This window comes from Amblyomma americanum, chromosome 5 (genome assembly GCF_052857255.1).
Source record: "Amblyomma americanum isolate KBUSLIRL-KWMA chromosome 5, ASM5285725v1, whole genome shotgun sequence".
Classification (NCBI taxonomy): domain Eukaryota; kingdom Metazoa; phylum Arthropoda; class Arachnida; order Ixodida; family Ixodidae; genus Amblyomma; species Amblyomma americanum.
The window spans coordinates 77,201,232-77,228,022 of NC_135501.1; the positions used below are offsets into that span (position 1 = coordinate 77,201,232).

General features: G+C 48.3%; 1 protein-coding gene across 1 annotated transcript in view; it reads left to right on the forward strand.

The window, feature by feature from the left end:
• Positions 1-26,791, forward strand: part of LOC144134832 (uncharacterized) — an 80,006-nt gene that overhangs the window by 50,105 nt on the left and 3,110 nt on the right. The window contains exon 5 of the mRNA XM_077667656.1: positions 20,396-20,550. Coding sequence (XP_077523782.1) covers positions 20,396-20,463 — 68 coding nt within the window. The 3' untranslated portion in view covers positions 20,464-20,550. The remainder of the gene's footprint in view (positions 1-20,395; positions 20,551-26,791) is intronic.

Consider the following 26,791-nt stretch of genomic DNA (forward strand, 5'->3'; position numbering starts at 1 on the left):
CCGAGCCCAAGCCTGCCTAGATGCATCACGTGGGTGCCAGCCTACCAGGGACTCCGTGGTTAGGAAGCTGCGAATGCGGCTGCTCCAGCGCTTATCCTCCAGACACCTACTACCGCCTGCTCGCCAACCGATGAGCCTAGCCGACCGCTTCTGCGGTTTTGAGATTTCGTCGACTATTAGAAAGACAGGCATCGCCAGTTCCTTCCTCCAGAAGAGGGGCTGTAGAATGCAGACGAACGCATTCGGCGACATCTGCAGACGAACACCTACTGGTGTACCGCCATAGCTGCTCGCTAGGCCCCGAAAGTGAATCCTTTATGTCCACACTGTGATGAGCTCTGTTCCCTATCCCACATGGGGTGGGCCTGCACACAGTCCCCACTTCACTCCCCACCTCACACCCACTAAAGAGGCTTGGGAGATCTTTCTTCACGAGTGCTCGAGTGTGACACCACAAGCTGCCCTCGCACGCCGGGCTCGTAGGGCAGAGGGATCTTGGGGCATCCCGGGCTATACGGACGAGGTCCAAGAAGATATCGGTATTCACCAACTACGTCGGCTCAGCCTCTCTATTTCCTTAATAAAGGTTTGTTCTCTCTCCAGAGAACTGCACTAAAGTCTGCTTGACAGCGGAAATGCGAACGTATTTTCCTGTCTTCTTTGTCCCTACAATTTTCATGTTATTGTCTGCGCCATTTAGTGTTTCTTCTTGCTGATTGTTTTTCATTGCTTTTTAGTTATTACTATTTTTGTTTCAATTTAGTTTTTTATTTTATTTCTTTTTCTTGCTCTGTTTATTTCGTTACATATATGTTGCGTGATAACTGTGACTTAATACAGTCATGCATTTTTGTTTTATTTCATCATCCTCACCAACCTGACTACACCCAATGCAGGGCAAAGGCCTCTCCCATGTCTATCCAATTAACCCGGTCCTTCGCCAGCAGCATCCGCACTATGCCTACAAACTTCTTATCTCCTCTGCCCACCTAACTTGCTGCCGCCACTGCTACTCTTACATTCTGTTAGAATTCACTCTATTAACCTTAAGGACCAACGGTTATACTGCCGTCGCTTTATATGCCCATTTATTCCCCTTGATTTCGACTAGGATTGATTTATTCCTCTTGATTTCGACCATGTGACCAACCCCGTGATAGCGTCGCAGTGAAGCGACGGCGTGGCGGTTTAGCCACGGCGTGGTCGCGCAGCCACAGGGTAGCGGCGCCACCACGCTGAAGCTCGAAATACTACCGTAATGTAAGCTATCGCTACACGAACACTCCTTCTTTCTGTGATATGTTCTGTGTGCATATCAGGTACGTCCCTCAGATAGGGGTGGCGGAACCCGCCGTGCGCTGGGCCCAGGAGCAGTGCGTCAGGAGCCGCGGCACGCGTTCCCCGCTGCAGCTGAAATTGGTGATGCGTCCTTTCTTTCCCAAGGTGCGCTTCCTGACCATGACCGCCGAGTACTTCATCAGGGGCCCGATCACGTGGGTAATCATGGACGGCGATGAGGCCCTATCCGTGCTGCGGAACATAGTGCGGCCGTTTCCGCCAGGATACTGCGAGTTCACGCAGCGCCATTACTGACTGTGCTTAAGATCTCTGTAAAACCCATGTTGAGGGGCCAAGAATGTCCAAAGGCTAAACGGAATAAAAAAATTGGAAGAAATTTGACAACCACTGCAAACAGCAAAAGTCTAAATTTACTAGACAGCGAAATGACAGAAGAGCGTGATTCAAAAGTGCAGACATTTAGGAAGGTTTGCCCCTTGAACTAGTGAAAACTTATTTTGTACAAACTGCTACAAAAAATAAACGCATTGGCTGCTTGTAGCTTCGTTTTCATGGACGTGATGTTGATATAGACCTATATTTTATCTCTTTGAGACAACAGACATGAAGTGGAGCCATAAAAGAGGCCTACTGGACATCTGAGCAAAAAAGAAATTTGCTTTTTTATCTGTAATATAAGCAATATTATCAATACATCGGGCACACAAACTGCGTGTCTCATAGATGACCTGTCAACGACAGCTTCACTCATTTCCTTTCTCGTTGAACAAACAGATATGTTACATCTCGTTAATCGTATCTGTTGTCTCGGCACTAGTACTCTTTTGCATCCTGTCCTGCCTATCTTGTTCTTTGTGCGAGGTGGTCACGTCAACACGGCCACTCGCTGTTGACAGAGACTATTTCAACCGTAGGCTGGGAACCTTCGGCATAAGTAAGGCTTAGACTTTTTTTCTTTATTTATCACATTACCCACAGCGCCTATTTGGCATTACAGTTGTGAGAAAAGCGTTACAACACGATTATAAGAATACTAGCAGGAAAACAACGAAAAATATATTCACAGCAAATGCAAAGGACCATAATAAGATGTAAACAAACAAAACCATTAAATTACAGCAGTGCGGCAAACGATTCATTCGTCTAAACCCAAGAATGCGGAACAGTGAAAGTACAAGGAATTAAACCTTCAAAACTTGGTATTAATCGATAAGGACGAGCTAAGGTTAGGAACGAAGAAGCCCAAGCATGTACCCTTTTGACAGTCAGTATCCTTTCCAAGCTGGCCGCAACTACCTGGTTGTAGGGTAGGAATTGCACTCAATGGGAGTAGAAAATCGTCACAGTACAGAAGCTAGAGGGGTGGAGAGACGATGGTAGGATTAAGTAGCACAGCGGTGGGCACGTGTGTGCTGAACGGCCGCTGAGCTACATATGTTCGCCTGACGTCGTCTCCTAACGTAACGCTGTTCGTTCACGGTCGTATCCCCCTTTAGGGCAGATCACTGCTTGTTAGGACGTTGACGCATAACCGTGCATAAGCGTCAAAAAAGTGTGATGTTGCGGCTAACCCCGGGAGTCAGCGGCAATTTCAGCGGCTAATTTCGTCAACACAGAGACCGCCTGACGCCCCGCCCCTGCCTCGTTCAGCCCAGTACAGCAACCAAATGAAAACATGACAGCTTTTTTAGAAATAAATTTGCACTGGCATTTTTGTATAGCGGTTCCATCATGTAGACATCATGTTAAACACCATCATGTCAAACACTGCAGAACCGGCAATAATGACATGAAAAAACCGCAGCGGTGGCCTAATGGTTTAGCATACGCCTCGCATGCGGGAGGTGCGGGGTTCGATGCCCAGTGCCTACGGGCACCCACCGGTGATACAGTGGGTACAAGCTTTCTCTGGCCTGGTGCTCGGCTTAATCGGAGTAAAATCCTTGGGAAATGGGCCTTTGATACCTATTGCCATGGCACCATTTGGGCGCAGATGCCCTTGCGGCATAACAATTCACTATTTTCATTATCATGTAACGTCTGCTTTGCTTTAATGGTACCAGATTTTCTTTTACGCACACAAATGCATGTTCGGTCTTTTTGTGTTAGTTAGCCATCAATGGACTGCTCGGACCAAAGCAATGACTCTTCACCGCATACGAATACATTATATCGCCGGGAAAGAAGTTTTTCACTACAAGAAAGTAACCTTCGCTGAAAAAATAAACGAAAACAGCGTTCTTAAAAAGCAACAAAACAAGTCGCCGAATTAAAAAAAAATTTGGCTGTGGCTCAATCCAGCTGAATCAGGTTGTAAGGATCAAAAGACAACCGATGTTCGCGCAGAGACGCTGGCAGCATCCACCGCCTTTTTCCACTTGAGATACCCTTGTTGCCTGTGTCGTTGCCTCTCCAGACAAGCCTTCAGTTCTTCGTCGGTTTCAACAACTCCACGAGTCCGCTTTCGTGAGTTCTTTCTAGCCAACGCGGCCTCGTGACGCTCTCTGTCGTATGGATCGCTAGAAGAAGTCCGGCGCCTCTAATGTTCTGTGGAAGAACTCGTCCCGGAGAGAGGTTCTGGCTCCACGTCTGCGGTGTGTAGGCGGCGAGCGCTGGCCTAGGAGCAAGCGGTAAGTCGCGTGGTATGACGACACAGCCACATCTAAGGAGAGCCTTCAGTTTGGGTTCAAATTGGAGCGTCATTTGACCTTCGGCTTAGCTTGATGGAAGCGTATATTTTCGCTTTAAACCTACCAATCTCGGATAGGGGAAGGCACACTTCGAGAATGCGGACGACGGTGCGTTCGAGGGAGGCTGAAGCCCCGTGTAAAGAAGCAATGCCAGCTCGAAGCAACGAATTGAACGGGAGAGAGTTCGTGCTGTGAAATTCTCAGTTGGGTTCATAAAGTTTAATGACAAATGATGCGCCAACCATCCTGTTTGTACGCGGCTGTTATAACGATCCGGTGAAAACAATACTTGCGGGAACTATCAAATCGAGTAGAGGAGCTGTATATTGAACGGCGACATAGCGTTGCGCATGTCCTGTCTTGCGGATGGAGCCGGTCTCTGCACTTCGCTACACCATGTCTTCGTAGCCAGCGCGTAAGTCTGCAGCGATTCAACTAGAAAGGCGTGCTAATTTAGCTGCAAAATATAATCGATGCTTAATTCATCTCCACTCATGACACAGCTCTTAAACAATGGCAGCTGTTTGTTAGCTAGGAATTGCGCAGTCATCCTAAAAAAAGCTCGGCGTTCTGTTTGTTCATTGGCTTTGGCATTAACAACGTTCTAGGCACACATGATTTTGAAGAAAGAAGGAACGCATAACTGGCTCCCTGGGTCAGTGGACGCCCCAATCCTGCTTTGAGGTATGTGGCGGAAGTGAGAGAGAGATATACTGGTGGTAATAATAATAACAATAATTGGTTTTTTGGGAAAGGAAATACCGCAATATCTGTCTCATATTTCATTGGACACCAGAACCGTGCCGAACAGGAAAAAATAAAGGAAGGAGTGAAAGAAGAAAGAAAGAGGTGCCGTAGTGGAGGGCTCCGGGATAATTTCGACCTCGTGGGGATCTTTAATACCCACCCCGGTGGCTCAGTGGTTACAGCGCTCGACTACTAATCCGGAGTTCCCGGGTTCGAGCCCTACTGCGGCGTTTGCGTTTTTATGGAGGAAAAACGCTAAGGCGCCCGTGTGCTGTGCGATGTCAGTTTACGTCAAAGATGCCCATGTGGTAGAAATTATTCTGGAGCCCTCCACTACGGCACCTCTTTATTCGTTTCTTCTTTCACCCCCACCTTTATCCCTTCCCTTACGGCGCGGTTCAGGTGTCCAACATTATATGAGACATACTGCGCCATTTCCTTTCCTCCAAAACCAATTATTATTTTTATTAATTTAGGGGTCAAAGTGAAGCGTCATTTGACCTTCAGCTTTGCTTGCGAGAAGCCGAGATTTTTGCTTTAAACCTACCAATCTCGGAGAGGAGCAGACACACTTCAAGAACGCGGACGACGGTGAGTTCGAGGGAGGCTGAAGCCCCGTGTAAAAAAGCAATGCCAGCTCGAAGCAACGAATTGAACTGGAGAGAGTATCTATCGCCGTAATGCAATGAGTTCGTGGTGTGGAATTTTCACTTGCGTTCATAAAGTTTAATAACAAATGATGCGCCAGCCGTCCTGTTTGTACGCGGCTGTTAAAACGATCAGGTGAAAATAACACTTGCGGGAATTATCAAACCGAGTAGAGGAGCTGAAAATTGAGAGAGAGAAAAACATTTATTGAAATCTCAATGAGATTAGCGGTGGGCCGTCGTCTTCATCGTGGACGTCTGGCCTCTTCGCAAGGTCGGGCCCCTATTCCAGGGCTCCGCTGAGTCTTGCTGCTTCGCGTGCGTGCTGCACAAGGCCCCTTTGGGCTGTGCAGTCACTGCTGATGAGCAGACCCTCCCATTGCTCCGCACTCGGGGTTTTGGGTTTGTGGAATGCATAATTGCGTTCGCACTCCCATGTAATATGGTATAGTATGGGGGATGGCCCGCACCACGGGCATGTGTCCCTGAATTGTGCAGGGTACATTTTGTGTAGGATGTATAGGTTGAAGAATGCTCCTGTTTGCAGTCTCCGCCAGTTCACTGCCTCTTGTGTTAATCTGTTGTGTGGCGGAGGGTGCTTGAGCCTCTGTCCGCTCTAGCAATTTGGCAGCTCCCCATATACTGGCTCTACTATGGTAGGGTTCTCCAGGGTCTCCAACAGCTCAGCTCGGATCGTGATCTCGCAAACTAATCTATCCACCCTTGAGTTTCCCTTTATCTCCGTGTGTGCCGGTATCCAGAGTATCTTGTGGGTTAAGTTTTGGCTAGGGAGCCCTGTTTCGTGGAGGATTCTTAGGGCCGCCTTGCAGACTCTACCTTGCGCGTAGTTCCTGCATGTGGATTCCGAGTCGGTTAATATGATCAGTGATTTGTTTCTCCGATAGCCTTCGGCCGCCGCTAGCGCAACAGCGACTTCCTTCCCCTCTGCTACCGTATGGCCCCGTAGGGTTGCGTATGTGATCGGTTTGCCGGCGTAATCCACGACTGCTGCGGCGGCATTGATTATTCTTGTGCGTTTATCCCACGGATAAAGTGCTGCGTCCGTGTACACTGTGTTTTATAGTTTAGCCAAATGGCGTTCCACATAATCTTGCCGCGCCTGTCTCCTAGCCGCGTGGAGATTCGGGTCCATGTTCTTTGGTATAGGAGAGACTTGGAGGGTTTTACGGATGTTGTCGGGGATATCGGCGGGTCGATCAAAATGCCCTTCCCTGTCGTAACCAACCTCTTTAGGAGTGCTCGGCCGGCGGCTGACGTTCGCAGTCTGGAATTCTGCGTCATGAGTTGTGCTTCCGCTAGTTCACTGAAGGTGTTGCTGAGCCCCAGCTGCAGCAGCTTGTCGTTTGGCGTGTTTCTAGGCAGGTGTAGCGCCGTCTTGTAGGCTTTTCTTAAGAGCGTGTCAGCTTCTTCTCTTTCTTGCTCGTTAATGGGGTGGTACGGGAGCGAGTAGGTGACTCTGCTGACCACCCGACTTCTGACCAGTTTTATCGTATCAGCTTCTTTCATTCTGTATCTTCTTTGGGAGACCCTGGTTGTCATACGACTCACCTGCTCCGTTGACGTTTGGAGCAGGCTGATCGTGTGGCTGCATTTATTACTTCCTGGGATCCACATGCCCAAGACTCGTATCATGTTTCTCTCTGGTATGTTTTGTCCCTCGAGCTTCACTTCTAGCTCTGCTTGGGTGGGGCGTCTTCCTACTCTCAGGAGCTCGGATTTCTCCGTGGGGCAGGCTAGTCCCCTTTCTTTAACATAATCTTCCACGCAGCTTGCTGCTTCTTGCAGTTTCTCTTGTGTTTCTGCCTGACCCAGACTGTAATATCATCTGCGTACATTGCGTGTTGTATACCTTCGATCTTGCTGAGTTTCCTTGGCTAGACCAATCATCGCTATGTTAAATAATATGGGCGAGATGACGGAGCTTTGTGGCGTTCCTCTGCTCGGGGTAGTGAAGATATCGCTTCTCAAGTCCCCAAGTCCTAATGTGGCCGTTCGGTTGGTCAGGAAGGCACTCACGTAGTCATGGGTCCTTCTTCCGCAGTTGGCGTTATTCAGCCCTTCCATGACGGCTGCGTGGCTGACATAGTCAAAGGCCCCTTTGATGTCGATGGCCATGACTATGTTTTCGCCCGTTTTGGGTGCTGATTCGAGGACCTCCTCCTTGATCTGTAGGAGGTCATCTTGTGTCAATAGGTTTTTTCTGAATCCAAACATGCTGTGCGGGTATAGCCATTTGTTTGCTAGGTGTAGTTGGATCTGTTTCGTGATGATTTTCTCGTAGAGCTTCCACAAGCATGAGGTGAGAGAGATGGGTCTGAGGTTCTCTATCTGCAGATTCTTGCCCGGTTTAGGGATCATCACCACTACGGCGTGCTTCCACTCGTCTGGGATTCTTCCCTCTTTCCACAGTGTGTTGAGGTACGCTGTTAGTTGATCCGTCGCCTCGTCGCTGAGGTTGCGCATCAGGGAGTTTCTGATTCTGTCAGCTGCCGCTGCCGTGTTCTTGGTTATCGCCCTCATTGCCGCGGTGACTTCCTCGCGTGTTATGGGTCTGTCCATGCCGGGGTTCTCTATTCCTAGGTACTCCCCGTCGTAGCCTTCGGGTGCGTTCTTGCCGTAGCATTTTGTTCTTACCGCCTCGAGTAGTTGCTCGTCGTTACCCTCGTATTGGTGTACGAGTCTCTGAGTCTCCTTTCTGCTTTCGGCCTTAGTCTTTGTGGGATCCATAAGGGCGGGCTTTAAGTATGCGCCACGTTTTAGCCGTGCTGAGTGTTCCGTTCAGCGAGCTGCTGAACTGTTGCCACCCTTGTCTGGCTAGCTGTGCCGCGTACTCTTCCGCCTGAGTTGTGATTTCCGCAATTTTCTTCTTGAGCTTCTGATTCAGCTTCTGTTTTTTCCATCTTTTGGTGAGCCCGCGTATTGCCTCCCATAGCCCGAGTAGCCGCTTGTCCACCTCCAGTACTTGTTCCCTTGTATCTACTTCTTGCATGTGCATTTCCTGTATTTGCTTTAGCTGCTGGCACCACTCCTCTATCGTGGTGATTTCGCTTTGTAGCTGTCGGCTGTGTGGTCGAAATGCATCCCAATCCATTAGGCGGGCCGTGCCGATCTTTCTCTTGACGTTTTCTGCCTCTATCGTGGTTAGAAGAGGTTTTTGTTCACTTCATTTTGATCTCTGCAAATGAGATCTAACGAAGCTCTAAAAATTAATGTCGATTAGCCCAGCTATTCCAGGTTATACCAAGAAAAAGCGAGATTGAGGTCTCCAGTGGCCCACAGAGCCGGTTGTGCGCCTTTCCGTTCCTCAAAATGAACTGTCTTTGCAAAGTCAACGCCAATGAACTCTATGAACGCCGTTGGCTCACTCGTTTTGTTTGGATTTTGCGGAAAGGAAAAGGCACAGTAACCGTCTCACATATCTCGGTGCACACCCGAATTGCGCCGTAAAGGAAGAGATAAAGGAGAGAAAGAAAGAGGAAAGAGAAAACTGAAAATCGAAAGTTGTGTTTTGAGGAAAGGCGCGGAGCTGCGCAGCGGCGGGACACCTGTGGCTCGGAGCTACTAGTGGCGCACACGCACTAGTCACAAGGAAGAGAGATTGATTGATTGATTACAAACGTCTTTATTTCTTCAATGTTCTCCGAACATGTGGGTGGACCGCCTAGTCCGGTAGTCCACTGGCTGCTGCTGCTGCGCTGGCCCTCCCCACCAGCCAGTGCTGACGGTCAGGATCATCGCTGAGCAGAATAGCCTCCCACTGCTCCTCCGAGGGGTTGGGAATGGGGTCAACTAAGGGATTATATTGGCATGCCCACACCATATGGTAGAGGTTAGCTACCGCTCCACAATGTGGACACTGTGGAGAGTATAGTGTAGGGTACCACTGGTGTAATTTAGCTGGTGTTGGGTAGGTGTTGGTTTGTAGTCTCCTAAGGGTGTTCTATTCTAACTTGTTGAGGGATTTGTGTGGTGTTGGGTACTCCTTTCTGGCTGTTCTGTATGGCGCAAGATTGTCAGCATACACTGCTAAGCCTATTAGGTCGCGGCACCCTTCATGGTCATCAGGGGGAGACGTCCGGTATAGAAGAGCTCGGGCATGCCTGTGGGCGGCTTCGTTTCCGCCTGGTAGTTCCAGGTGACCGGGGAACCAGATTACTGAGACCTGGTTGGGTGGATGCTTAGTCAGCAATGACAACCCTGACTTGTGAATTAATCCGTTATTGAAGTTTCGACAGGCGTTCTGGGAATCAGTGAGCACAACGGCGTTGGGGTTAGATGCTACAGCTAATGCAATAGCTGCCTCCTCTGCGTGAGTGGGGTTAGATGTTTTCACCGAGGCGCAGTTCACCATCGACCCTGAAGGCGTTGAGACCACAATAGTCATGACTCCATTATTTGGTCCTGCTGCGTCCACGTAAAGGGTGTTAATTTGCTTGTCCCATTTCTTCTGCAGGGATTCACCTCTTGCTTTCCTCCTCTCGGTGTTATATGCGGGATGCATATTCCGCGGAATGGGGTGCACGTTTATGCGTCTTCTCACATCGCGTGGAACCTCTTCCCTTTGGTCAATTGTATAGGGCAGATTAACATGGATTTTATCGAGCAGTTCTCTGCCGGGTTTTGTGAGTGCGAGCCGATTCAGTTGTGAGAACCATTGTGCTTCCCACATCTCTTTGAGGGTATTATGTACTCCTAGAGCCATGAGCTTTGCTGTTGGCGTGGAGTTTGGTAGCCCCAGTGCCGTCTTGTAGGCTTTCCTGATGAGTACCTCCAACTTTTCAATTTCCGACCTGGAGAGGTTAAGGAATGCCGTCCCGTACATTATCCGAGAGATCACGAAAGCTTGCACTAAGCGGATGGTGTCCCTTTCCTTCATGCCATGGTGTTTATTTCGGATACAATGTATCATGCGGAGGATTTGCTCGGTGGATGTTGTAAGCTTCTTCATAGTGGTGGTGTTCTGTCGCCCCTGCGGGATATACTGCCCTAGTATCTTGATCTCCGTGGGTTTCTGTACTGGGTGGTTCTCTATATACACCGAGATGTTCTGCGCTAGGGGTGTCCTCGGGTTCTTCAGGATTAGCAACTCGGACTTTTCCGGCGCACACTGGAGACCTCTCTCCCTGGCGTAGCGGTCCACCGTGTCGGCTGCTGCTTGAAGACGCTCCTCGATCTCGGCGTCACTCCCCGAGTTGCACCAGACAGTGATATCATCCGCATATAATGTGTGTTTGACGCCGGGGATTTCGGAAAGAAGGCCTGGTAGATCTTTCATAGCCAAATTGAACAAGAGGGGTGACAGTACCGCCCCTTGCGGAGTTCCCCTCGGGCCTAGAGTGATGGGATCTGATTTTATTCCACCGAAGTTTATAGTGGCTTGCCTGACTGATAAGAAGTTTTTGATATAGTTGCAGGTTCTTGCGCCACAGTTGGTATCGGCGAGGCTTTGCAGGATGTTTTTATGTAGAACGTTATCGAACGCTCCTTTCAAATCAAGTGCCAGGATCGCCCTTGTCTGTGACTTGAGAGGTGTCTCAAGGAGGTCTTTGTACAGGTACAAGAGGGCGTCCTGTGTCGATAGGTGAGGGCGAAAGCCGAATTGAGTATTAGGTAGGAGGTTGTTTTCTTCTAAGTATCTACTCAGTCTCGTGTTGATGACCCTCTCTATGAGCTTCCCCAAACACGAGGTCAGCGATATCGGTCGTAGATTATCCAGTTTAAGGGGTTTGTTCGCCTTCGGAATGAACAGAACCTCGGCTGTCTTCCAGGATATTGGTAACGTTCCTGTAGCCCAATGCTGCTCGTTGAAGCATTCCACCAGCACGGTGATGGTGTCATCGCTGAGGTTAAATAAGAGCTTCGCTGTTATTTGATCTGGACCTGGAGCTGCATTTTTTCTCATGGCCGCGATTTCTGCTTTGATTTCTTCTTTCGTGAGTGGGAGGTCCAGCTTGGGATTTGGCAGTCCAGGATACTCCGGCTGTTCCACGACTTGGTCCGTGCACAGATACCTGGTCTTGAGCTTTTCGATCAACTCTGTGTCCGTACCCGGGGTGGTGTGTACGATCTTCGTGAGCCTGTCTTTAGTGGCCGACTTGCTGCTGCTGGGGTCGATTAGGACACGTAGGAGCTTCCAAGTCTTTGACACACCTTGCTTCCCCTGAATACCATCGCAGAGCAAATGCCAGTTCTGTCTGGTTAAGGATATGGCATAGGATTCTGCCTCTTTGTTTATCTCCTCTATTTTTTTCTTGAGTTTGCGGTTAAGCCGTTGTCTGCGCCATCTCTTTGTCAATGAGTGCCGCGCTTCCCATAAATGTAGAAGGTGCGGATCGACCGCTGGGCAATCTTCTGTCGTGCAGACCTCTTTTGTAAAGGCTTTCAAAGAGTGCACCTCATCTTTAACCCATTCCTCTAGGTCGGTAATAGTATTTGCAGTAGATGCCTGGGCCTTTCTCCACCTGTCCCAGTTCGTAACTCTTGCGATACCTATTTTGCGCTTGCACGCGTTTGTGCTTATCTCCAGAGAGAGTATGAAGTGATCGCTTCCCAGGTGCTGTTCGGTATTCTTCCAAATGGCGTTTTGTATGTTCTTGGTGAACGTCAGGTCAGGACATGTATCTCTACTGACACTGTTTCCCAGCCTCGTAGGGTAAGTGGGATCGGTGAGGATCGATAACCCCTCTTGCGCCACTACTTCTTCTAGTTTTCTGCCTTTCGGTGTCGCCGCCGGGTAGCCCCATGAAGGGTGTGGTGCGTTGAAGTCGCCTCCAATCACGCAGGGGGCATGGCCCGCTAAGGTCAGAAATTTCTTTATGAGGGAACCCAATTTTCCGTTCCTGTCTTTTGGAGGGCTGTATACATTCAATACGTGCGTGCTTGCCGCTCCTCTCTGGAGAGGAAGAATAGTTATATAGCAGTGCGCAACATCCGGCTCGAAAGTGTCGTGCAATATGGCAGTGTATAATTTGTGCACTAACATGGCAGTTAACTGGTCGTGCTGATAAGTCACATAGTCTTGGAGCTTCATAGGCATTAGGTGGGGTTCTTGAATTAGGATAGCTGCCGGTGGGTCAGATTCCTGAGATAGAAGGAGATTAAGAGCAGCCTGCTTTCTCCTGTATCCCCGGCAGTTCCACTGCCAGATCTTTACTCTAGGTTTGGCTGGCATGTTGAATCCGTATCGGATGGTTCGTCCACGTGCATTGTACGAGCGAATTTCGACTTATGCCTTTTATACGCAGGTTCCTTCCGAAGTCCAGAAATTGCCGTCTCCGTGTATCGTCGGTTGTTTGCAATCTGATTTCGAATGTCTTGGAATTGAGCGTTCACATAAATTGGAAAAGCTTGAAACTCCTCCTTGAAGGACCTCAGTTCTTGGATGATTTGTTGGTAGACCTCGCCTAAGGCAGGCTGGGAGCTAGGTACTGCCTGCTGTTTTTGGTTTTCAGGAGTCGGCTGAGCTACCGGCGTTATTGCGTTAGTAGTTGCTCGCTTAAGCTCTTGGTTTTGGATTGTTAAAGCGGTCACTTGTTTTTTCAGACTTTCTATCTCGTTTTTGAGTGCTGCTAACTCCGTGTTATTCTGAGGGGAGGAGGAGGGAAGGGGAGGCCATTCTGCAAAGCTCACCTTCGAATCTGAAAGCTGGCCCGAGGACGTCTTCTTCAGCGCCCCGATGGGCTTGTTGAGGTTCTCCTACCCTTGTTCTTTACCCGCCTCCACTTGACTGGCGTTCTGGTTGGAGCCTGTTGCCCGGCGTCTTGAGCTCGAACGGCCGCGAGAGGCGGAACGAGAGTGGGAGACTGATGACGACACTCCTCGCCGTCGCGATGTAGGCTGCCTCTTCTGCCTCGTCCTGCTCCTGCCTTCTTGATCTTCAAGTTTTGTTGTTGATGACGCGTTTGATGACGCGGTACTAGTGTTCTTGTTCAGCGGTCTCTGGAATTTCTCCTTGCAGTCTTTTGCGTAAGTCTTGTGTGGACCCTTGCACAGCGCGCAAACGGGTGTACACTCGTGCGTCTCATCTGGACTCGGCGTTCCACAGGTTTGGCAAGCAGCCCCCTTGGGTTTCGGGCAGACGTCTGCTCGGTGACCTGGCGTTCCGCAGTTGATACAAGCAGCCCTCGTTTTACGGTAGATGTAGCAGCGGCGCTCTGGCCACCCGTAGTTTACCGTGAAGGGAACCTTCTGCCCGGCGAAGACGATGACTGAAGACGTAGTCTTGCCCAGTCGGCGCGCTCCCAGGATTGTATGGCTGGGTGAGGAGACGTCTTGGAAGATAGAGTCATTACTCACTTCAGGCTTGATATTATGTATTACACCCCTGCAAACATCCTCTGGCAAGGCAACGTAGGCGGTGATCGTTATACTCTTGCCGTCGAGGTACAGACAATTAAGCTTGGCGAGACGGAACGCGTCTTCCTCACAGTGAGTACACACCATTATAATGTTCTGCTGGCTAACAACGCGCAGCGTTGGCTTTTCTTGTAGAGGGGTGTTGAGGGCTGCTTGGATCCCTAATTCGAGATCGTAGGAGCGTGGAGCCACAGATTGCAGATCCACCGTGGTTTTAGGTCGGATGATGACTTTGTATGGAAAATTCTTGAGACTCGGTAGACGCGGAGGTCTCGGTGCAGGAGGCTCTCGGCGTTCTTTCTTCTCCTGCTCTTCCTTGGGAGGTGTGGATTTAGCTTGCGCCGCTCTGTCGTTGTTGCGCCGGGACCATATGTTCCAGCCATGGCTGTTGCCGTCCTTCGGGAGATCCTGCGGGGGCATCAGCTGCTGCTGGGATGTTGGTACATGACTGAAGTCCATCTCCGTCGGGTCGTAGCCTCTTAGAGAAGTCATCGTGGTCGTGGCAGTCCTGGATGAAGCGGGAGCACTCACTGGCGAGCGTCGTTAGACCCGCGTTGCGCGAACGCTATGCCGCGCATCCGCGGGCGCACCGGCGTCTCCGCGGCGATAAGGCACCCCAACCCCTTGGCCGTTAGGGTTAGCGCTCCTCACGGGGTGACGAGAAGTAGACAGGCTGTAGCGCCGAAAATGTGGCACTCACAGGCTCACTGGTGGTACCAGGCCGTGTCAGGCGTTGAAGGCAACTCGTGGATGATAAATATATGGTGATCCAATATTCTAATCCGCCACAATCGAAGATTGTCAACGGAGCCCATGAATCGCACGTCCGCTCGTGACGAACGCTTGCAGCGCCCCCCAGGAAGAGAGAGATGGAGAGAAACTGCACCGTGCATGACGTCACTTGCTTTTCACTTCAAAATGTTTTTGCTTTGACTCATGAGCTGGCAGCGCAATACATAGTGCGTTCAACAGTACCATTTGCCTGACTGCAGGTGCAGAAAGCAAGCTTATAAAGTGGGCTAAGTGGTGCAGTACCTGTTTCACTTCTCGGCGGACAACTTATTCGTGCTGTTTTTTAAGGGATAAAGGAGGGACTGAGAGAAGAGACGAAGAAAGAGGCGCGGTAGTGGATGTCTTCGGAATTAATTTCGACCACCTGGGGATCTATAACGTGCATTCGCATCGTACAGCACAAGCACGCCTGTGCGTTTCGCCTCCATCGAAATGCGGCCGCCGTGGTCGGGTTCGAAACCGGGTAATTCGGATTAGTATCCGAGCGCCCTAACCACTGAGCCACCGCGGTAGCGATGGGACACTAACCTCTGTCGCGCTTTGAAGTACGTGGCGGTGGTGGCCACCTGCGGAAATTCGTGTTGAAAATTGACAATTTTTTTTTGCTGGAAAGGAGATAGGGCAGTAAATGTCTCACTTCTCGGAGTGAGTGAGTGAGTAAAAACTTTATTGAAAGAAAGTGTAGATTCGTGGTCAGTAAGTGAGGTCCAGACCATGTAGGTCTCGTACCGCACAGGCCCATTCGACAGCCTTGACTTGAGTGCCTCGGTCGTCGCTGACCTTTACTGAAAGCCACGCGTCAGGTGAGGGAGCAGCCATGAGATAGGGGGGTGGGGGATGTGCTTTACAGTCCCAGATTATGTGGTCTAAAGTAGCTTTTGCACCGCAGAAGCGGCAGTTAGGGCTGGAAGTTGTAATAAATATGTGCGAGTACACATTTGGGTTGGGGAAAGAGTCGGTTTGTAGTCTTCTCCACGCCACCTGCTGCTCCCTAGACAGGGAGGGGTGCGGCGGCGGGAACTGCCTACGTGCGAGTCTAAAATGGGTGGTGTGGTCGTGATAGGAGGTAAGCGCTTCACCGGTTGCCGCCGGGTTCGGAACGTCTACTGCTCGGCCGGATTTAACTCGAGCTTGTGCGTTGGCGGCCTCGTTTCCGGGGTTTCCGGCGTGCGCCGGGACCCATATCAGGTCAATGTCTCGGAGGGGGGATGTGTCTTTAACATTTTCCAGGATATTTCTGGCCGTGAGTGAGATGCGGCCTTTGGCAAAGTTCGCAATGGCATATTTGGAACCGCTAACGATGGTTGTAGCGTCCGTAAAGGCGATAGCAGCTGCAATTGCAGCTTCTTCCGCGGTTTCCGCGTTCTTGGTAAATACTGTAGCTGCCATGAGTGGAGTGGCCGGGTCCGGGTCCTGAGGATGAGATACCCCACAGATGGCGAATCTGTGGGGGCTGTCTTGGTAGTTGGCTGCATCGACGTAGATGACGTCTGGAAGACTCTGCAAGCGTCGATGCAGAGCTCTGGCTCTTGCTTCCCGCCGACCCTGTTGGGTTTGCGGGTTCATGTTCTTGGGTAGAGGTAATATTTTTATCTTTTTTCGGATATGGCTAGGAACGGGGCCTGGATGGTCCGCCATAGGCTCCCCTTCGATGCCAAGTCTGTCCAGGATGATTCTGCCCGCTGCAGTGCTGGAGAGTCGAGCCGTCTATGTTGTTAGATGGGCTTCCTTAAGTTCAGAAAAGGTATTGTGTACTCCCAGGGCGAGGAGTTTCTCGTTGGCTGTGAATTTAGGAATGCCCAACGCCGTTTTGTATGCATGCCGTATAGGGTATCGATCTTTTGTTCTACTTTCTTGAGATGGAGATATGGGAAGGCATATGTAATTTTGCTGATGACGAATGCTTGAAGGAGTTTGTATAGGTCGTGCTCCTTCATGCCTCGTCTCTTGTTGGCGATGCGCCTGATGTTGGCGATGCGCCTGATGGTTTCTTGCTCCGCCGTACGATTAGGAGTTCTGATTTTGGTTGGGAACACTCGAGGCCGGCTCTCCTTGCCTCCAACTCAACCGTTTCAGCCGCTGCTTGGAGAGCTTCTTCAATTTGTCCATCGGAGCCGCGGTTCGTCCAGATAGTTATGTCGTCTGCGTACAGAGTGTGATGAATGTTTTGAATTGCGTTGAGCCTGTCTGGAAGCTTGATTAAAGCCAGATTAAAGAGGAAGGGCGACAAGACTGCTCCTTGTGGTGTACCTCTGTTACCGAGCCTATTTGGGGTGGATTTCAGTGGTCCAATGGTGATCTCCACCGTTATATTTTCTAGGAAGGCTTTAACATAATTGTACGCCCGTTCGCCTGGGTTGAGGTCGGATAGGTGTTTCAGAATGGTATTGTGTGACACGTTGTCGAATGCCTTTTTGAGATCGAGGCTCAATATTGCTCTTGGGTTCTTAATAGAGGGGTCGAGTATGTCACGTGATAGCTGGAGCATGACGTCTTGGGTGGAGAGTCCTCTTCTGAAGCCCACCATGGAGTGTGGCATGAGGTTGTGGTCTTCGGTGCAGTCCCGTAGTCTGTTCAGAACCACGTGCTCCATGAGGTTCTCGAGACAGGATGTGAGGGATATGGGTCTTAGGTTGTCCACGTTGAGTTTCTTGTTAGGTTTTGGAATAAATGTCACTCGGGCATGTTTCCAGCTGCTGGGAATGATTCCTGTCTCCCAGCATACGTTGAAGTAATCTGTGACTGCAGTGACAGATTTCAGGTCCAGGTTACGGAGGACCTTATTCGTAATCAGATCTGGTCCTGCCGCTGAGGTTGTTCTAAGCTGGCCCAGCGCTGCCCAGACTTCTGCATCACTGAACGGCTCGTCCAGCTGCGGATTTGGTTGTCCCGAATACTGTGGGCTCGTTTCTCCGTCGTATGCGGTATTTAGGTATTTGTCCCTGAGGAGGTCCAAGAAGTAGTGTTCGTCCCCGGGGTGTTGATGGATGACTTTAGCGAGCTGTCCTTGCGCAGCCGACTTGGACTGTGTGGAGTCGAGAAGGTGGCGGAGCAGGTGCCATGCCCTCTTACTACCCAGTTGTCCGTTCAGGCTGTCACAGGTTTGATACCATTGTTGCCGTGTAAGTTCTATCGCATATTGTTCAATTTCTCTTTCGAGTTGGGCGATTCGACTTCGTAGCCTTTTGTTGAGTCGCTGTCTCTTCCACCTCTTCATAAGACTATTGTTTGCCTCCCACATGTGTGCCAATCTTGAATCGAGGTTAGGTTGTGCGGCGTCTGTTGTTATTTCGCTTGTGTGCGACTCTACATCCTTACATATTGATCTAACCCAATCTTGGATGTCTTCGATTTCAGTCGGGGCCGTTTAATCCCGTTCTTTCCGAAATTTTTCCCAGTCTGTAAATTTCGTTACCTTCCAGCCCTTCTTCGGAATCTCGGTGCGAAGGGTAATGGCCAGGATGTAGTGGTCGCTGTTTAGATCCGTCCCTGTGTTTCGCCAGGCGGGGTTCTGCACATTCCTGGCTAGCGTGAGGTCCGGGGTGGTGTCTCGGCTAACGCTGTTGCCAGTTCTGGTCGCTGTGCTAGGATCGTTAAGTAGCGAGAGTCCTAATCCTTGGATTTTGTTCCAGAGGATGTTGCCTTTCTTGCTTGACTTCTGGTATCCCCACTCTACGTGTGGCGCGTTGAAGTCGCCCGTAATCACTAGCTGCCCATTCTTGGCTAATTTCGTGGTGGACTCTAGTAATGCCGGGATTTCTCTGGATTAATCTTTTGGGGAGCTGTATAGGTTAAGAACGTATAGGCTCCCCTGCCTCTTTCTGGCGGGAATAATTTCGGTGAGCGTGTAGTCTGCTTGAGAATCGTCGAATTCATGCTGAATGGCCGTGAGTTCGTTACCCACTAGCGTGGCTGTCATTGCTGCTTTGTGTGGTATGTTTTTTTGTGATATGGTTTTGTATCCTGGTAAACTAACGGGTCCCATCGGTTCTTGTATCGTAATAATGTCCGGTTTGACTTCTTCACTTCTCGGAGTACACGCGAACCGCCCCGTACGAAAAGGAAGGAAGGTGCGAGTGAAAGAAGAGACAAAGAGGTGCCGTTGTGGACGGCTCCGGAATATTTACAGGTTTGCTGCAGCTCTTCCCCAGCCAAGTCCGAGCTACTGAAATCCTGTCATTTTTCTGGAGCCGTCCACAACGGCACCTCTTTGACTCTCTTTCACTCGCACCTTCATCCCTTCCCCTACGGCGTGGTTCGGGTGTCCACCGAGATGAGAGACAGTAACTGCAGCATCATTTTTTCCTGAAAAGCCATTCTCATGTTCCGACTCCATCGGGCAACCACACGGCAGCCGTAGGCCACCACAACTTGCAAACCAATGGGCTCTCCTTCCGCTCTGAGAATGCCCACCAGATTGAAGAAGTCGCTATCACCCTCGCGGTCTTAGACCCCAATGAAAACGTTGTCATCTCAGACTCTATTTTCGCTTGCGAGAGTTGTGTCAAAGGCGAGGTTTATCCACTAGCATTTGACATACACTCTACAACGCCGTTAAAGACTCCGCGTCCACGTCTAGACGAATCGTGTGGGTGCCGGTCTACCAGGGTCTTCGTGTTAACGAAGCTGCGAATGCGGCTTCCCGTGCGCTTATCCTCCCGGCACCTACTGCCGCCTCCTCCCCAACCGATGAGCCTAGCAGACCGCTTCTGCGGTTTCGAGAAATCTTCGACCATTACTAAGACAGGCATCACTGGTTTTCTCCACCGGCAAAGGGACTGACGAAGGCAGACGAACGCATTCTGCGACAGCATCAGACGAACACCAACTGGTGTCCTACCATGGCTGCTCGTTATGACCCGAAAGTAAATACTTTGTGCCTACACTGCCACGAGCTCTGTTCTCTATCCCACGTGGTGTGGGCCGGTCAATACAGTCCCCACTTTCCTCCCCACCCCACCTCCACTAAAGAGGCTTGGGAAATCTTTCTCATCGAGTGCTCGAGTGGGACACTATAAGCTGGCCTCGCACGCAAGACTCTCGAGGCGGTGGGATCTTGCGGCATCGCGGGCTATACGGACGCGCACCAAAAAATATCGCTATTCACAAACTATTTCAGGTCATCCTATTTCCTTAATAAAGGTATGCTCTCTCACTGGAGGATTGCACTTCAGTCTGTTTATGAGCGGAAATGCGAAATTCTTTCCCTGTCCTCTTTCTCCATTTCTTTACTGCTTCATTTTGTGTTTCTACTTCTGTTTGTTTTTAATTTCTTTAACTGTTGCTTAATCAAGTTGTGCATTTTTTTTATTTACGATAAAACTTGTAATTGCTAGTTCGCGCAGACAGAATCCGTCTTCAACTGCCGTCCCGCCACTCATAACCCGAGAAAGGCTGACGCCCTAATAATTTCCAGCACCTGTTGATCTTTAACGAGCACTGGCATCACACAGCACTCGGGCGCCTTTCATGTGTTTTGCATTCATCGAAACGCGGCCGATCCAGGAAACTCCTGCTTAGTAGCCGGGCGCGCTAACCACTGAGCCTTTGCGGTGGGTCACACGATATTTTATGCTAAACAATGCTAAACCGCCAGCCATTTTTTATGTATGGTGAAAAAGCAGCGTAAATTTAGTATCCTTCTTGGATAATTTTTTTCGGCCATGCACTAAAGGTATGTACTCTCGTGGCAGTATTTTACAGCAGTTTGAAGGCTACGAGAGCAGGAGGGAAGAAGCTAGAACTGCTGCGCCACTTTGCTGGCAAGTTTTCAATTAAACAAGCTGCAAAAATTATGCGCTGCCTGTGTTTGTCTTTACCAGTAAAATGTGCATATCTTCTCAGGTGCTGTCACATTTCCCCGCGTTCAACGTGTACGTTACATCCGACCCGGAGTCCACGAAGTATTGTGAGAGGTACGACAGAACTTCCCTCTCTGACGACGGCACCACGGCGGAGTATGACATCGTTTACAGGGATGCCAACGGGGACGACACGCCGTAAGTTTGCGTAAATAAAAATAAAGATTTTTACATTGCGCGTTAATAGTTGGCAGAGGGGTATTTCACCAATTATCAGGAAATGCTCAAGGAGACAGAAGGCGTTGCAAGTTGGCAGGCTGGTTAGGGTAGAGAGCTGAAGCTGCGTGCCTAACGTGGTGGCATTTTGCAGAACATACAACGGACAAAAAGAAAAGTGCACCATTCGTTAGTACAGACTGTAAAGCCGGCTTAATGAACACATAATAGCATATATCTAAGCTAAGGTACGTGTCATTGAATTTATTTTCCAGCTTCCTATAGAGTGAAGCGCTCCGTTCATTTGAAACGGAACAAAACCGTGTTATCATATATGGTTGCATGCTTTCAGTCCTATGCTTTCACGTGAAAAAGTTTCAGCGTCCGCTCGCTCCTGATTCTGCGCGTCGTTTTACTTTGCGAAGAACAGCAGTTCTAATGTGAAATACGCTTCTGCGCTTTTTGAATCATGTGATCGACTAGAAAATAAAACAACCCAATTGGAAGGCGAGATACAAAGAAAGGTATGGGAGGTGCTTGACTCTGAACAGCTTCATTTTTTTCAAAATTAAAGGAGGAAACATCACGAAAAATGGATCAGCTGGGACCTAAAGGGTGGAGGGCGTCTACCTATGCAAAAGCGAGGATATGTCCTATTGATCTCTGCGTTAGTTGATAAACCCTAGGAATGTGAATAATAATGTTTTCTTGTTTCTTGAGGCATGTTTCACGAAAAAAAGACACCCACAATATAGGATGAAGACCATTACCATGACAGTACAGGACCGCAATTTACCATGTCTGAAGAATCACGGCATCCAGCCCTACAACATGTTCTAATATAGATGCCATAGAACACCCGTACTGTGTGTTTTTGGTCTTCACAGCACATCTCATTTGCGCTGTTAATCTACCATATATGAGGATAGACACAACTTGGCGGTCTGAAACTGACGCCTAAATAATCAATGCATTGGTTCGCGTTTCTGGCGATGTGACAGTGCGTCACTACTGATGTTTATCTGCTACGTTGGGTTCCACTCGATGGACTGGGTTCGCCATCAGGACACGCGAATCTTAACACAACGAAGTTCAGCTCGCATGCGAAGAGAGAGCAGTAATGTCAGCGTAGTCGCAGAGTTCTCAGCAGAAGAGATGACGGCAGTGCGGCTGCACCTACTTTAAAACCACAGAATAAGCGGCCAGCGAGAGCGTCTTTATTTGGGACTCATCATTTAACAAAAACTGTCTTCAAGACATTCTTTGTAGTTAACCCTTACTAAAAACAGGGTATGTGTATTGAGTGGAGATAGGCAGATCATATTCGTTGTTGTCCACTAAGGAAACAGTCAACAAACGTAAAAATTGCCTATTTTTTGCATAATTGGCGGAGGGGGGGGGGGGGTATGGTTAACATTTTAACCGTTCTGATGATTCTGATAGTAGTATGAGCAACAGTTAATTGTTATACCTTTAGAGCTGGATCACAATTTCAGCTGTTAATTCTCAACCATTAAAAATGTGTGAAATATATAAACAGCTGAACGGCGCGTAAGGATAGGATAACTATATGCCTTTCAAATACTAGTTATTCAAATCTCGCCAAACAGTCTCCAGAAAAGCGATCATAAAGAATAGGGAAAGATATCTCTGTCTTCAAGCAGTTTTTTTTAAATTATGTCTAGTAAGCTTCCTTTCAACATTCCATAACTGCTATTCAAAAATTTAATTTTATCTGAATTAAACTTTATTACAAGTTGAAACACTGCAAACACGGTCTCATTCCACCAGCTTTTTATCTAGAAAGTGTATTCATAGTCACGTCATCCGCTATTGTACGAGCACGATAGTTCTTAAGCACCGTGATAAAAAAGACGCACACTGAGATTATTGAGTAGAAGTATTTTAAGAGCTTTTGCTCCGTTTAGCGGGTTTTTCACCGCAGCGAAGATCCCCTGCTGCATAGGCAGGCCTTCTTCAGGGCAGCTCAGTGGCAGCTCCTTAACGCTTTTTTATCCTCTTTAACGTTTTTTTTATTTGCTCGAATAGAGAACTTGTCAGTTCTCTTAAACTCTAAAAAAGCTAAGACATAACGGTACCAGCCTTTAGGCACTAGCAATGGGATGCACTGACGAATAAAGCAGTAAATTATGTTTAAATCAAGATTTTGTTATATTTTGTTAGAGGAAAAGAAGAACGCACGAATTGGAAGAGGGTGGTGTACCTTTCTGGATCCGTTATATATTAAAGTTCAGAAGTTTATTTCCACCAGAAGTAGAACTTTAATCGGTATTTCCCCCACCTTTATTTGTGGAGCACATCAACAGACACTGAAGGCTCTCTTGATGTATTTATAATGCCTGGGGTGACTCAGTGGCTTCGGAGTTCAGCTGCTGCTACCAACCAAAGGTTGCGGCATTGAATCTTGGCCACGGTGACCTCATCATGATGGCAGCGAAATGCGAAAGCGCCTATGCGCTGTGCAATATCATCTAGGCCATGTTGAATACCCACGAGTGGCAAACCGCGACATAAAAAGCCCAAAACCATCTCATCTGTACAGGATCCACATATTAGTACTACCAGATAGTGTAGTGCGCATCTCCCTCACCGCAATGTTTAGTGACACGTCTGTACGTGCGCTTTCCTCTCATAGTAACATTGATCTCGTTGGAACGATAAGCGCGAGTGAAAGAGCAGATGCGACTGCCTTCGCATCGATGCCTTACCATCTCCGCAGCTCCCGCGCATATTGCACACGAAAGAGCATCGTTCGTTTGTCGGCATGAGTGGGAAACAAGCACACAGAACGGGTTCGTTACATCGCAGGCGTGTAGGCGCCGCCATATGCGGTCATGCGGCCTCGCCGCCATATCCAAACTTCCGGCCTTGTGGTTAGACTGCTCGCGGCGCACTTGTGAAAAAGCGTCGTTTCGCTATTGGTAGAGTATATCGAGTTAGCTGATGGCGTAACAGCATCGTGCGAACGCACAAATGATGTTTTCAGTGTTGCAAAAGGCTTCAGATTTCCAATTCATTTAATAGTGGCATTCCCATCCCGACGTTAACATGTGAGGAGAAACCTGCCGTGGGCCTTTTTCTAGTTCCTTAATACTGTTATCAATTACTCCGCTGCACTAAAATTGGTGGTCAATGTCCGGAAATAGTGACGCCATGACTCTATGATAGCTAGCACTTAAGAACGCAGTGTTTTGCGTCGAATGATGTATTATTATTTCTGCTAGTCAACTCTGAAGAAACATCACAACTTTAAATACTGGCGTACGACGGTGCCCACTTACAGATCTGATAACATTCTTAGGCGGATAAAAATCCGGCTTTCAAAAGGAAATTATACTCTTTCATAAAAGCGCTTTTTCGAGCACTTCGGCGTTCTTTTGGCTACGTAGGCACAGCTGCTGTCCTCATGCGATGAGATAATTATGAAGCTGTTCGATCCATACAGGACACAACAAGATCCCTTTTAAAAAGGCATGACAATGCAGTGCAACATATAGAAAGTCATACCGGGTGCTTCACCTAGATTTAACAAAATTTTGAAAATTGGGCTTTTTCAGTTAAATGAGCGCTTTTTTCGGCATAGCACTGTCATCGGTATAATACATCAGAATACAGCTAAGACGTGATAACTACCATGGTGATTAACTTATATTAAATAGATAGGTTTTAAACTATTACTGTTAGACTCCTGAATTATTGAGAGTCGTGTAGCTCACCGTATGAGTCAATATATGTATCAGTATCTATTGTTTCGAAAGTGCGCTAATCCTCGGTGCTGCAGTCCAACAAATCTTGGCTATATAGAGCCAAAATACATGGACTTCCGAGATGCTTGCAGGCAAAGCATCCTCTGCAGTGCACATAACTCGCAGAAATAGCCAAAATTTCTGTACCACAGCGCAGAGCTGACCATGTTAACGAAAATTTAAAAACTGGTATGCATATTACTAACGCTGGCCTAACCGCCTCTCAATAATTAAGAAGGCTAGCACTAGTATTTAAAAAGTTGGCCACTTAATATTAGTTCATCAGCCTGCTAGTTAGCACGTTGTAGCTTTATTCGTTGTACTAGACTGCGTACAATGCTATGCAAAAAAAAGTTCTTGTAATTCAAATAGGCTGTGTTTAATATGGTGGGAAGTCTTAGGGGAAACAACCTGTATAATTATACTCGAATTACTGCGAGCATGTTATTCCATCACCTGTAGACGCTGCGGAAAAGCTGGGTGGCGGCCGAGATCAGGTAATTGTAGAGGTTTTTATTTTATTCTACACTACCTGTTTTACTGCTTCCCAAAAGCGCTTAATACCCAGAAAAAAATGAGCTTAGAATATGCAACATCTATTGCAAGTGGTAAGCTAATCCATCTGTGTAGGTCGAAGGATGAGCGGATATCGTGACCATGAGAAGAAAATTGTTAAAATGATAACAATGGGAAGAGACTCCGTGAAACGTATTTTCAGTGCATTGACAGCAGCTTTCTAGCTCGATGTTGCTTTTCGTGAGCTTCAAGGTCCACTGATGAAGAGGGTGGTGTACCTTTGGAAGAGGGTGGTGTACCTTTCTTGATCCGTTATATTTTAAAGTTCAGAAGTTTATCTCCACCTGAAGGTGTACTTTAATCGGTATTTTCCCCACCTTTATTTGTGGAGCACATCAACAGTGACACTAAAGGCTCTCTTGATGTATGTATACTGCCTGGGGTGACTCAGTGGCTTCGGAATTGGGCTGCTGCTCCCAACCAAATTTTGAGGGATCGAATCTCGGTCTCGGCGGCCTCATCATGATTGCAGCGAAATGCGAAAACGCCTATCCGCTGCGTATGTCAGCTAGGCCACGTTAAATACTCATCAGTGAAAAAACGTGGCATATGAAAGCAACAAACTGTCCCATCTGTACAGTATCCACATCTTAGAACTACAAAGTGGTGTAGTGCGCGCGCGCCTCACCCAATTCTTAAGTGACACGTCTGTACGTGCGCTTTCCTCTTCTGGTAATCTAGATCTCGTTGGAACGATTAGCGCGAGTGGACGAGCAGATGCGACTGCCTTCGCATCGGTGCGTTAGCATCCCCGCAGCTGCCGCGCCTATTGCACACAAAAGAGCATCGTTCGTCTGTTTGCATCAGTGGGAAACGAGCACACAGACCAGGCTCTTTACAGCATTGGCGTGTAGGCGCCGCCGTATGAGGTCATGCGGCCTCGCCTCCATATCCAGACTTCAAGCCTCGCAGTTAGACCGCTCGCGACGCACTTCTGGTAAAGTGTCGTTTCGCCATTTGTAGAATGTAACTAGTTAGCCGATGGCGTAACAGCGTTGTTCGAACGTAGAAATTATGTTTTCACTGTTGCAAAAGGCTTCATCTTTCCAGTTCCTTCAATAGTTGCGTTCCCTTCGCAACCGTCACATTTTAGGAGAAACCTGCCATGACTATTTTTCTATCTCTTTAATTCCGTTATCAATTCCTCTGACACTAAAATTCATGGTCAAGGTCCGGTAATAGTAACGCCAGGACTCTATCATTGCTAGCACTTAAGGGCGCTGGGTTTTGCGTCCAAGGATGTATGCGTCCGCCCTTGTTAGTAATGTAGCTGCTACTCAGCTCTGAACAAACTTCACAACATCAAATACTGGCGTAAGGCGGTCCCCACTTACAGATCTGCTAATATCCTTATGCGGATAAAATTGCGGCTTTCGAAAGTAAATTAAACACTTTCTTTTAAGCGCTTTTTCTTGCTCTTTGGCGTTTGGCTACATAGGCACAGCTGCTATATTCATTCGATGAGATAATTTTGAAGGTGCTGCATACAGGGCACAACAAAATTCTTTTTAAAACGGCATGACTATGCAGTGCAACGTATGGGAATACATACTGGGTGTTTCACCTAAGATTTAACAAAATTTTGAAAAATAGGATTTTTCAGTTAAATGAAAGCTTGTTTCGGCACAGCACTGTCATCGGTATAATACATAAGAATACAGCTAAGACGTGATATTTACCATACTGATTAACTGATATTGAATGGTTAACTTTTAAACTGTTATTATTAGGCTCCAGAATTATTGAGAGCCGTGTAGCCCACCGTATGAGTCAATATCTATATGAGTTTTTATCATTTCGAAAGTGCACTTACCCTCGGCGCTGTGGCCCAACAAATCTTGGCTATTTCGAGCCAAATACATGCAATTTCGAGACGCTGG